We start from the raw sequence: 13,010 nt of genomic DNA, 5'->3' as shown, positions 1-13,010 counted from the left end.
GGACAGAGATGAGGAGAAGCTTCTTCACCCAGAGAGTGGTGGCTGTGTGGGATGCTCTGCCCCAGAGGGCAGTGGAGGCCTAGTCTCTGGATTCATTTAAGAAAGAGTTGGATAGAGCTCTCAAAGATAGTGGAATCAAGGGTTATGGAGATAAGGCAGGAACAGCATACTGATTAGGAATGATCAGCCATGATCATATTGAATGGCGGTGCAGGCTCGAAGGGCTGAATGGCCTACTCCTGCACCTATTGTCTATTGTCTATTGTCTAAGCGTTGTCATATCCTGTTTTGGGTTTGAGTCTGACAGCAAGCTTACCTGTTGATGGTCCCTGCTTCAAAGACCGGGATTATGCTCTCTTTGTGTACAGGGTTGGAACCAGATTTAAACGTGAAAGTAGACCGAACATTAAGAAATAGCGCAAAGAGCGATTCGAATACCGTTACACCAGGAAGCAGATACAACTTTCCCTTTTCTAAAAATAAAACCTGATGTTCGTTGGAGCATTTGCTTCACACAAGCAGAAGAAACATAGAATCCCTACAGTGGAAAAGCAAGCCATTCGGCTCATCGAGTCCGCACCGACCTTCCGAAAAGCATCCCACCCAAACCCAAACCGATCTCCCAAATCTGTTCCCATAACCCAGCATCCCCCATGGTTGATTCACCCAACCTGCACATCCCTGAGCACTATGGGCAATTTAGCGCCGCCAATTCACCTAACCTTCACGCGTTTGGACTCTAGGGATTCGGGGTTTGTCACATATCCTTTCACCTATTTTCTTTGAAATATACATTGGAAATTTGTTAAAGACCACACAACACCAGGTTATAGTCCAACAGGTTCATGTGGAAGCGCTAGCTTTCGGAGCTCATCGGGTTGTCAGGAAGGAGCAGCGCTCCAAAAACTAGTGCTTCCAAATGAACCTGTTGGACTATGACCTGGTGATTTTTAACTTTGTACAACCTAGTCCAACACCGGCGTCTCCAAATCATTGAAAATTGGAAATTCGGACTTTCGGAGAACCCAACCAGTTTTCTGTTATAACGCGAAGCAAAAGTGAAACCGCGTGGTGTTCATTCAATGGGTACAGGAAAGCACGTAATTGTAACAAACGGGAGTTGATACTTTTGTGAGACTTGGTTGTACCAGGTGCTTGAAAGAAAAACAAGCTGCCCTATCAAGCTTGTGGCATTACAAGGACAGGGTGTGAAAATGCAGGAGATGCTCCGAGAAACAAACTACAGCATTGTAATAACAGCTATTAGCCCAGTGCTTCAACCAACATTGTCCCTTTAGCGGAACAGGAACTGCACATGACATATCTTATTGCATTATATAGACGGTTTTATTATTTCCATATCCGCACTCATTTCAATCTTACACCGACACCGAGTCAGTTGGGGTATCATCTGAAAACGGTAAATACTTCGCAACGCTTATTGCTGCTTTCAAATGGTCATTTTTTCAGAGTTAGCTTTTACAGTACGTGCTGCAAAGACAACGCATTGAGTGGATAACAATTAAACTGCTGCGCACAGGCCATTCACCATCGGGCCATCACGTTCGTTAATTCTCTTTCGCTACCTCTTTCGGTTAGCACGTACTGGAGAAGAGTACAACTTTCAGCGTGATTTAACCAAAGTATTTGCCATGATGACAGGACTTAGTAGCTCAAATCTGGACAGATTATTGGAATTCGTGTGGAAGAAGGAGAAGGTTGGACATTGGACGCAAGCACAACTCTGGTTGAGTTACCAAGAGATTGGCCTGACTCACAGAACTCTAGAGTAGTACAGCTAAACAACGGTTAGTTTGAATGCAAGCTTTCAAAACTTTTTTTTTCTGCAAATTATAATGTGAACGCTAACTCGATTGAAAGGGCCAGAGACACTGAGCGAGACAGCTTCTCTGTTTTTCTTTGTGTGTTCCAGTTTGGACGCATGGAAGCTGCTCCAGTCTACATGTTTCTATCCAGCTGACCGTTAGAAGCAACGATAAGAGAATCAAAGAGACAGAAAGCAGTTTAAGATTTGAGACAATATTGGTATTGTCTCTCTTCAGACACTCTCTATCACAGAGTTCGGGGGTAAGGGGTTAAGGTGGGGGTGGGTGGGAAGAGGCTCACAGTTGGCCACACAGATCAGAAGGACCAGCTGCAGGGGTTGAATTCAGCTCCAGTAATGCTTCTGAACCATGCAGATCACAATTCATGGCTGTAAACTCTTTGGAACGGGTCTTCACGGCGTTTCAAAAGGATTCCTTGGCAGTTAAATAAAATCATTCATTGGAAACACAAAATGTCTCAGTTCTGTTACGATGTAGACCCTTTGATTTGAATAGAATGGTTTGTTTAATTAGTTATCCAGCACACTACATATAGATAGAAAGCCGTGGACATTATGGCGTGGACGAAAGGATGTAGACACTACGGCGTATATAGTGGGGATTAGGAGAATACATGTGGGCAGTTCAATGGATATAATGTAATCTGCATCATTCCATGTGTAGAACCAAGATTGAAGAATACAACACAGAAAGAAGGACGTAGACATTGTTGTGCAGACTGATGCATGTTATGGCGTGAGTCGTTAATTATGAAAATTGGGACCTAGGGAGCAGGGTGCAGACAATGAACAATAGCGTCGGGGGTGGGGGTGGGGGTAGGTGGCCTGTCAACGCATAGAATGTGGGCAGTTTGGACAGCGCTTAAGGATAGTGATATGTGAACATTATATTGTGTGTACTGGGGTGGAGACAGGGGACTTTGAACGTATGGAGAGCTGTGTAAAGTGTTATGAGTGCAAGATTTGTACGGTGGGACAATGACAGCGTAACCTGCGACAGTAGTGCGTGGCCATTGGGCATGGTGATTAAGCTGTGCTTAGCAGTGTGGAAACGGGGAGGGGAGGTCAGGGTGTGGGTGGGGCGGTATTGACAGTGCAGGATGGAGATCGAGTTGTGGGCTAGGGAAAAAAAAGTGAGCATGATGGTGTATGGTGGATATGGGATAAAAAGGTGCGAGCGGTGTAAGCGGTTGGAGAAATATCGGCAGCAACACACATGGGGGAGGAAAACACGGTCTGATCAGTGAGGTGTGGACAGTGGTGAGCAGTGGACAATGGAATATCACATGGATATGTATATCGAACAGTGTGAGGTGCAGAGCGCTCAGCGCTATGTTGCTAGAGTGTGAACAGTGTGTTATATACACTACAGTGCAAACAGGGGATTGAGAAGAGTGGAGAGTGTGTGCTGGCATATGAATTTGGAGGTGTTAAAAGGGAGGCGCTCTCTACTCTGGTCATTGTGTTGTCAACTGTAAATAATAGGCAATGAGATGGGGAGCGTGAAAAGTGGTCACTGGACTTTTACGAAGTAATTTGCAAACGTTTGGAAATTGACCGAGCAGCGAAGGCTTTCTTCTGGGCAATGGGGTTGGACTGTCCACTCGACAACATGATCACGTGATGTGGTCAGTGCACCATATGCATTTGGATCACAGCAGAGAGTCTCAGTAATAGATTTTGATGAAGAGATCTTCTTTAGGATTTTCATACAATAAATTTTATGTTTTCATATAATAAATGTACAATTAATACAAAATGGCTGACGTCTAAATCAAAGACATTCATCTCAAGTTGTTAAAACATGTTGTTTAAAATATGGGTCTAGCATTAGATCCCTATCAAGTCGAAGATTTTAATTCAAACAAAGCATAGAGATTCAGAACAGTTGACAATTTGGTTAATTTCATACTTGCAATGAATCTACAGGATTCCTAAAAGGGGGTGGGGTGGGGGGAGAGCAGCCAGAAGGCTAGTACACATCGATACCAATGACAAAGCTAGGAAAAGGGACGAGGATCTGAAAAGAAAATATAGGGAGTGAGTTTGAAAGCTAAAAAGGCAGGACGAGCAGGGGAGTAATCTCAGGATTGCTAACAGTGCCACGGGCTAGTGAGGCGAAGAACAGAGAACGAGTGCAGCTGAAGATGTAGCTGCAAAGCTGGTGTAGGAGGGAGGGTTTCATATATGTGGATCATTGGGATATCCTTCTGGGGAAAGTGGGACCTGTACCAAGAAGGATGGGTTGCACCTGAACTGGAGGGGTCCCAATATTCTGGGCAGGAGGTTTGCTTAAACTAGTTTGGCAGGGTAGGGGGCAGGGGAACCGGGATGTTGTAGCTAGTGTACAGCCAGATACAGCATGCAGAGAATCTGTGAGGAGGGATAGACAGTTGATGGGGCAAAATTGCAGTCACTATGATGGGTTGAAATGTGTCTATTTTAACGCAAGAAGTATCACGAACAAGGGTGGTGAACTTAGAGCATGAAGCAGTACTTGGAACTATGATGTTGTGGCCATTATGGAGACTTGGAGAGATCACAGGGGCAGGAATGATTGCTGGACGTTCCAGGGTTTAGATGTTTCAAAAGGAATTGGGGGTAGGATTGGGGTAAAAGAGATGGGGAGTAGCGTTGCTACTGAGGGATAGTACCACAGCTGCAAAAAGGGAGTTCATTGAGGAGGGTGGTCTAAAGAGTCAGTATGGGTAGAAGTCTGAAACAGAAAAGGAGCGGTCACTTTATTGGGAGTGTTCTACAGACCCCCCCCCATAGCAACATCGACACAGAGGAGCAGATTGGGAAGCAGATTTTCGAAAGGTGCAAAAATAACAGGTTTGTTGTCATGGATGACTTTAACTTATCTGATATTGATTGGAGTCTCCTTAGTTCATGAAGCTTGGATGGAACAGAGTTTGTCAGCTGTGTCCAGGAAAGATTCCTGACTCAACATGTAGATGGGCTGACTGCAGAGGAGGCGATATTGGATTTGGTGCTTGGCAACGACCCAGGTCACATGTCAGATCTATCAGTGGCAGAGCATTTCAGTGATAGTGATCACAACTTCCTGTTTACTATAGTCATGGAGAGGGATAGGAGCAGACGGTATGGGAAGATAATTAATTGTGAGAGGAGGAATTACAATGCTATTAGGCTGGAACTGGGGTGCCTAAATTGGGAACAAATGTTCTCAGGGAAATGCAAGACAGAAATGCAGAGGTTGTTTAGGGAGTACTTGTTGATAGTGTTGGGTACGTTTGTCCCACTGAGGCAAGGAAGAGATGGTAGGGTGATAGAATCTTGGGTGACAAGGGATATCTAGTCAAGAGGAAGAAGGATGTTTACTTAAAGGTTGAGGAAGCAAGACCAGGCAGGGCTTTACAGAGTTACAAGGTAGTCAGGAATGAACTGAAAAATGGACTTAGAAGAGCTAGAAGGGGACATGAAAAATCTTTAGTGGATAGGATTAAGGAAAATCCTAAGGTATTCTACACTTATGTGAGGAACAAGAGGATGGGTCAGAGTGAGGGTAGGACCAATCAAGGGTTGTGGAGGGAACTTGTGCCTGGAGTCAGAGGATGTAGGAGTGGTCCATAATGAATACTTTGCTTCAGTAAACATTCTGGAGAGGAACTTGACGTTTATGAGGACAACGTGAAACAGACTGATATGCTCGAACAGGTTTATGTCAAGAAGGAGGAGGTGCTGATAATTTTGAACAAAATAAGGATAGTAAGTCCCTTGAGCCAGACTAGATACACTCAAGGTTACTACAGGAAGCAAGGGAAGTGATTGTTGCACTTTGGCCATGATCTTTGTGCCCTCACTGTCTACTGGTGTAGTGCCAGATGATTGGAGGATGGCAAATATTATTCTCTTGTTCAAGAAAGGAAAATAGGGATAACCCTGGGGATTACAGACCAGTCAGTCCCATATCTGTGCAAAGTATTGGAGAGGATTCTGAGAGACAGGATTTATGATTACTTGGAAAATCAAACTTTGATTAGAGATAGTCAGCTTGGCTTTGTGAGGGGCAGATCATGCCTCACAAGCATTGTTGAGTTATTTGAGAATGTGGCAAAACAAATTGTGGTGCATTTGGATTTTAACAAGGCGTTTAATGAGGTTCCCCAGAAAGGCCCATTCAAAAAGCTCATTCAGAAAACAAGGAAGCAGGGGTTGCAGGGAAACCTATCTTTCTGGATAGGGAATTAGCTAGAAGACAGAGGATGGTGGCAGATGGAAAATATTGAGCCTGGAGTTTGGTGACTAGTGGTGCTCTGCAGCGACCTGTTCTGGGACCTTCGCTCTTTCTGAGTTTTATAAATAACCTGGATGAGGAAGTGGAACGGTAGGTTAGTAAGTTTGCTAATGACACAGAAGGTTGACGGAGTGGCGAATAGCATGGAGGGCTACTGTAGGTTGCAACGGGCCATTGGTAGGATGCAGAACTGGGTTGATCAGTGGCAGCTGGCGTTCAACCTGGAAAAGTGTGAAGTGATTCATTTTGGAAAATCAAATTTGAATGCAGAATACAGGGTTAAAGGCAGGATTCTTGGTAGTGTGGGGGAACAGAGGGATCTTGGGGTCCATGTTCATAGCTCCCTCAAAGTTGCCAACCAAGTTGATAGCATTGTTAAGAAGGCATACGGTGTGTTGGCTTTCATTAGCGGGGGATTGCGTTTAAGAGGCATGAGATTATGCTGCAGCTCTATAGAGCCCTGGTTAGACCACACTTGGAATATTGCGTTCAGTTCTGGTCGCTTCATCATAGGAAGGATATGGAAGCTTTAGAGAGGGTGCAAAGGAGATTTATCAGAATGCTGCTTGGACTGGAGGGCATGTTTTATTGAGATAGGTTGAGGGAGTTAGGGCCTTTCTCATTGGAGTGAAGAAAGTTGAGAGGCGACTTGATAAAGGTGTTTAAGATGATGAAGGCGTAGGGTGAAGTCAGAGACTTTTTCCCAGGTCAGAAATTGCTATCACAATGGGGCATAATTTTAAGGTAATTGAAGTAAGGTTTAGGGGACATGTCAGAGGTTGGTTCGTTGGTCAGAGAGTGGTGGTTGCGTGGAATGCATTGCCAGCGATGCTAGTACAGTCGATACGTTAGGGACATTTAAGCGACTCTTGGATAGGCACATGGATAATACTAAAATAAAGGGTATAAAGGTTAGTTTGATCTTACAGTCGGATGAAAAGTCGGCACAACATCGAGAGCTGTACTGTGTTGTACTGTTCTATGTTCTAATGAATGCATGGTACAAGTAAACTAGATGAACTAGCAACAATGATATTTTAACGAACGACACCGTGAGTTCTTGACATGATTTGATCGTGAGAGGGAATGCTAACCAATGTTTTTGACACGTAGTATCATAGCGTCAAGTGCATTTGAATCGTCGTATATACAGTATCAACATGATATACTTCTAGATTTATGGAACGAGTGCTGGTCCTTCGAGTGGGCAAACTCCTTTATTGGTTACCGATCTTTCGAACAGAAGGCTGCTATTTAAACGGAGATGGGTGCATTCATGTCAACTTCTTAAAAAATGAGCTGCCTTGTAAGGAGCTGGAAGGCTTCAAAGTAATTGACAGCATTACGTCGCGATGAATATTTCTAACAAGGTAGTATTCCTTTCGATCACGAGAGTTATCGGTTAACTGTCGGGAGCAATCGCAGCGTGCGGAAGTAATGCGTTGCCTACGAGAGAATGCAGTGAGTTCTGGACTGACGGCCTCCTGTGCAATGCAGGGATATTACTGTCAGATCAATTCTGGAATATTTTCCCATCGTTTTAGCGATGCATACAGTATCGATGAGGAACAAGCTAATGGCAAGGTGTCCCGTGACATGGCGATGATGTGGACCTTATAGGTCTTTCATTTCGTGAGGAATGGGCGTGGGGGAGGGGAAAGTGGGAAGGGGAAGGCAGTTGGGGCCCCTTGAAGTAATAATGAACGTTTGGCTGCAGCCATTGGCTTACGGGATAATTATCCTTTTGCAATCCGAACGTTTCCTTCTGTTTTGCGACCCCTGTAGAAAGATTGTCATTGGAATCGGAAAGGGCGGCGTATTGTCAATTTCATTTCCGATTGAGCTGCCCATAATACAGCACATTGCCAGCGCTACCCCCTCTTCTCACACAGGGAAATGAGCTGCAGTCACTATATCTGAAGGCACTCAATAATTGGGGCACTTATTTCATTTCATAGGAAGGCAGAACAGAGACAGAACATGATTGTAAAATAGCGTAGTGAATATTTCTTGATTTTAAGGCGGACTAGATGGCGATGGAGTGACGTGTGGAGGCGCGTTCAACCCTAGTCATCGAGAAATCATTTGTTTCCAGTTACGGCCCCATCTCCGGGGCTTGAACCACCAATTCTGGTAAATTTGTGCAGAATTATGTCTTTGCTCTCTGACGTGGCAAGGACCTGGCAGTTAAAATACTGAGGTAGGAATTCGTTCTGGAAAGAGAGGCTGCCATTCTTGGTTCGTATTTCGGAACAGAGGTAAATTGTGGTTCCTTTCCGGGAGAGATAACACAGTGTTTCTAGTAGAGCCGGGTGGGCCATGGAGCTGTACGTAATATCCGAGCCCAGGATGAAGTCATAGCCAGTGGGGAAGTTAGTGTGGTCTTCCCCCCAAATCAGGGGACGGGCCTTGATACGGTGTCTACATGCAGCTGGGACGTTGATGACGATGTTGTTATCGATTTGCTTCATGACAATCGATTTATCTGTTATAGTGACATCTCCACCTGAGTGGGACAGAAAGAAAGTAATAAAATCAACCGAGTTTCATTTCGAAATGCATTCAATTACAGGGAACATTGGAGTACAAAAATGACTCCAATGAAGACCTGCTCATGCAGAGCCAGGTTCAGTTGCTCTGCCGGGGGTGCTCTGTAATGGGGCTTGGCCTAAGCCATATCCTTTGAAATCACCAAAACCCCAGCACAGCAGCTCGATTGCTTATCTGCGCGACAGTAAGGAACGCTTGGTTTAATGTGAATTTACAGTCCTGACAATGATGCCTAGCGTCACATAAAACAAAACCCTTCAGCTTATTAGGCTCTTTGCAATACTTACATCACAACATCTTCAATTTTTTTAGTGAAATATTCTACATTCTTTGATTCCTCTGTGCGGATGCTGCCAGACTTGGTGAGTGTCTTCCCCCACCCCCGGCGATTTCTATTTGCGTTGCTGAGTCTTTTGGGCCTCCATGTTCGTGTACAATTGATGAACCCATGATTTAAAATGAATTTCTTCACAGGACGAGAGTTTTGTTGGCAATGTCATTCCTAATTGCGTTTGAGAAGGTAGTGGTGGCAGTCCACGTGATGAAGGTGCTTATGGTGTCCAAGGCAGCAAACTTTCCTGGATTTGAGACAGCCAGTCTTGAAGGAATGGCGAGATGGTTTAAAAGTCGAGTTAACACTTGCCTTGCAGGAGTGCTGAGTGGCAGCGATCTCATCCTTCTGCTGGCCTTGTCCTTCCGGCTAGCAAAGATCAAGTCCTGGAAAGTGTTGTCGAAGAGGTCATTTCCCGTCACGTGCTTTGCACAGCAGCCGTTCGGCTGGAGGCTGTGGATGCTCACAGTTGTGGATGAGGCAACATTAGAACTGGTTGGTTTGACTTAGATGGTGTTGAGTTTCCTTAGCGTGTTGGTGGAACTATACTCATGGAAAATGTAAATGGATCAATCAAATGCAATTAATTTCTGGTTGGTAGACTAGCTCTGAGGAGTCTGGCTCACCCACATCCTTGTCTTTTTTGTTAATGCCGTCACATCTAATGCTATGTTAAAAGACCTTTCATTGATAAAAACTGCAGAACATTGTTGGGTCGAAGTGCTTGCTCTGTTAGGTTGAGTTGATTGACTTCCAACAACCACTTCCACCTTACTCCGTGCTAGGCATGAATCTGACCATTGGAGGGTCTTCTTTCTGATTCATACTGACAGCAATTTCGGCAAATCTCCTTCTAATCGCATTTAGTGAAATGTTGACTTGATATTAAGAGCAGTCGCACTCACCTTAACTTTATAATTCAATACATTTTGCCCAAGTTTAAACCAAGGTAGCAATGAGCCTTGGGTGCGTTAGTTCCTGACTTATTTAGCAGGGGCAAACAGGTTATTGGAGAAAATTACACCTTAAATTCGCGGTTGACACTAGTTGGCTGGATTGGACCAACCATGATATGTACTGTATAGACAAGATGTGGCTGGAAACTTTCCACACTAATCTTTCAGTATCTCTCTCTAAATATTTCACATTCTCGGTCTTAGAATTTAAAATGTCTTTCCAAATCTATATCTGAGAAAGTTCTTAGTCGCCCATTTGTATTTCTAGATCTGAGCGCTTGAAAGGTTTGGTGTGTTCTGCTCCGCTGAAATGCCGGTGACTTCTCCTTAGTTAATGAGGCTACGTAAATACAAGTTATTATTGCGGTTTGCATTCCATGTGCAATTATCAGAAGCCTAGCATTGAAATCACAAATTCAAAAGCATATCACGTTTCATCTTCTGTTATATTTGTCACACTGTGTTATGTGGATACCTGCACCAAATGCTACCAACTCATGATGGCTTCATTGTTATATTCTGCCACATATTTGGTTTCGCAGGCTTGGTTACTTTCTTGTTTGCATAATTGTGTAATCTCAGCCGGAAATATCGGTCTTTCAAATATCATCGCACCAAAAACTTGCGTTTATATAATGCCATTGACAAAGGCGCCGGCAAAAGTCGCAGGCGTATCACCAGTCAGAATCTGACACCGGGCTGCGTTGTGGGACATGTGTTACAGACGAACCAAGGATGCTTGATGAGGAAGGTTTGTAGGAGCAATTTTCAAGCGCAAAGAGAGATGGGTAGACAGAAAGGATGTGGGTTAGGATTTCTAAACATCCAGTAGAAATAAGTCTGTAAGCTAGCTCGCTTAGCTTGCAGGTTTATTTTCAGACGTTTCGTCACGATACTGAGTGACATCATCAGCGAGAGTCTCTGGTGAAGCGCTGGTGCTATGTCCCGCCTCTCTATTGTTAGGGCTTGGTTTCTTAAGGTGGGTTCCGGGCTTTTTCAAGGAAAGGTAGATAGGGTCGACATCGATGGAGAATCTTTCAGACACTGAAAGATGTAAATCGATTCACAAGATACATGCAAATACTGAAAAAAAACTACATCGGACAAATTAGCAGGAGACTTCCCACCAGGATACATGAACACCAACTGGCCACCAAAAGACATGAACCTCTATCACTCGTTTCTATACATACAGACAAAGAAGGACACCACTTTGGGACAACACACACATCCCAGAACAGGCGAAATAAAAACACGCACGAGAATTCTTAGAGGCATGGTATTCTAACCAGAAGACCGTTAATATACACATTTAAACCCTATATATCTTCCCTCGAAAAAAAAGAGCCGGAATTGACACATTCACCTTAAGAAACCAAGTCCTGTAAACAGAGAGGCGGGACATACCACCAACGCGTCACCAGAGACTCTGATGAAGTTACCCAGTATGCTGACGAAACGTCTGAAAACAAATCTTCGAGCTCAGGAGCTAACTTATATACTTATCAGCAGCCAGAGCTACAAATCTTCTCAAAACCGCTAATCCAGTAGAAATATTAATTCCATACTCTCAAGCTGAGTCAGTGTCAAATAATAACTGGTTCACGTCCAATTTGCACACATAAATCTATTATAAAACTAATAGTAAAATGACCAGGTGACCTGTTTTAATGACACTGGTTGAATGATAAATATTGGCCAGGCGATAAGAAGAGATATCCATTCAGGATTGGAGCCGTATGACGTGTTCATGGAGTATCGATGATTAAATGTTTGCTTAAAGAAGTGGGCTTTCCAGAGACACTCGTGTCTAATAAGGAACATCCAGAGTTTACGGCGTGGCAGCTGTAGGCGGCCACTAACATTAGAGTGATTTACATTGAAGTTGGGAAAATTGGAGAGGCCAGATGTAGAGTAGTCTGAAATTTTGTAGGAATGGGGTGATTACAGAGGAGCCCAGAGAGTAGTCCATAAAGGGATTTGAAAATTAGAAAGACAATTTTAAATGGAAGCATAATTTATCCGAGAGCCAATGTGGGCGTGGGTTGATTCACTGTTGATAAACTGTGGAAATATTTCTAACTCGTTGAATTGACTGAATCCTTTAGATGTACTTCTATCAGTTCGGCTTGGGGGAGTAGTGGGGCTGTTAATCAATATACCCCAAGCATCCCAGACTGGCCACACGCACTTCCCCGATATCGGGAACTAACATTACCAAGGTGATATTGTACTTGCAGCTCTTCAACTTACCAAGTAGAGTTGTTAAAATTCCCACGATTCCGGTGCCCGATCCCAGCTCAATCACCTTCTTCCCAATAAAATTGATATTCTCTTTCTCAAAGTATTGGCAAAGAAAAATGCCCTGAAATGATGGAACGTCCGGATTAAAATGGACCCATTCAGCAAGTTATGCAAATCGCTTGTGTACCCGATACCACCCGTGAATGAAATCGAAGAACCGAGGCGAAAAAAAGTCTACTGAGGAGAAAGCTAAACAAACAAGTATGCTAAATTGAACAGAATTGCCTCTAACAGAATGATCGCTTCTACTTACTGCATCCCAAACATAGGCAGAATAGCCAAGATTCGCGTTGATGAATCGATTAATCTTCAGATTGAATCCGCAGAACTGATATGCATTCTCCAAAATCACCATACTGTTATCAGTGTCCCCCTCCTTCGTGGCATGGTCATTGGACTCTCCCTGGCTCTTTGTCGCCATTTTCTAAGCTGAAACTGCTCTGATTGTGATGGATTTTTAGTTCCGGCTCCAAGTCTTCAGCTCAGGGAAGCTTCCTGTAAACTTGTGAACTTGCATTTATACATCAGCGCTAGAGATCTTGGGGCGGCCCAGACTTCCTCACAGCCAATGACATGCAACCACACATGTAGGCATACTCAACTACTAACTTTGTGAACAGCATGCCCTTCCAAGCAACAATCAGACAGATACCCAGCTGGCATGTTTGGGTTGGGCTAGATGGGCTGGGGTCAGAGTTTGGGGTGGGGTGGGGTGGGGGAGGAGGGTCTGATAGCCAGGATTCCTCCATTAATCTGCCAATA

At 44.1% G+C, this 13,010-nt stretch overlaps 1 protein-coding gene across 1 annotated transcript; it reads right to left on the bottom strand.

Moving 5' to 3' along the window:
• Nucleotides 1-8,163: 8,163 nt before the first annotated feature.
• On the bottom strand, nt 8,164-12,669 carry LOC122554017 (EEF1A lysine methyltransferase 3-like). The gene is made up of 3 exons (XM_043698503.1): nt 12,502-12,669; nt 12,198-12,309; nt 8,164-8,613 (listed from the first exon to the last, which is right to left on the bottom strand). The coding sequence occupies exons 1-3, from the start codon at nt 12,667-12,669 to the stop codon at nt 8,189-8,191; spliced, it is 705 nt and encodes a 234-aa protein (XP_043554438.1). The 3' UTR covers nt 8,164-8,188.
• Between the last annotated feature and the right edge of the window lie 341 nt (nt 12,670-13,010).

Source organism: Chiloscyllium plagiosum, chromosome 10 (genome assembly GCF_004010195.1).
Source record: "Chiloscyllium plagiosum isolate BGI_BamShark_2017 chromosome 10, ASM401019v2, whole genome shotgun sequence".
In the NCBI taxonomy this organism is placed as follows: Eukaryota; Metazoa; Chordata; class Chondrichthyes; order Orectolobiformes; family Hemiscylliidae; genus Chiloscyllium; species Chiloscyllium plagiosum.
The sequence above is the reverse complement of the archived record's forward strand: the minus strand, read 5'-3'. Positions and strand labels throughout refer to the sequence as shown.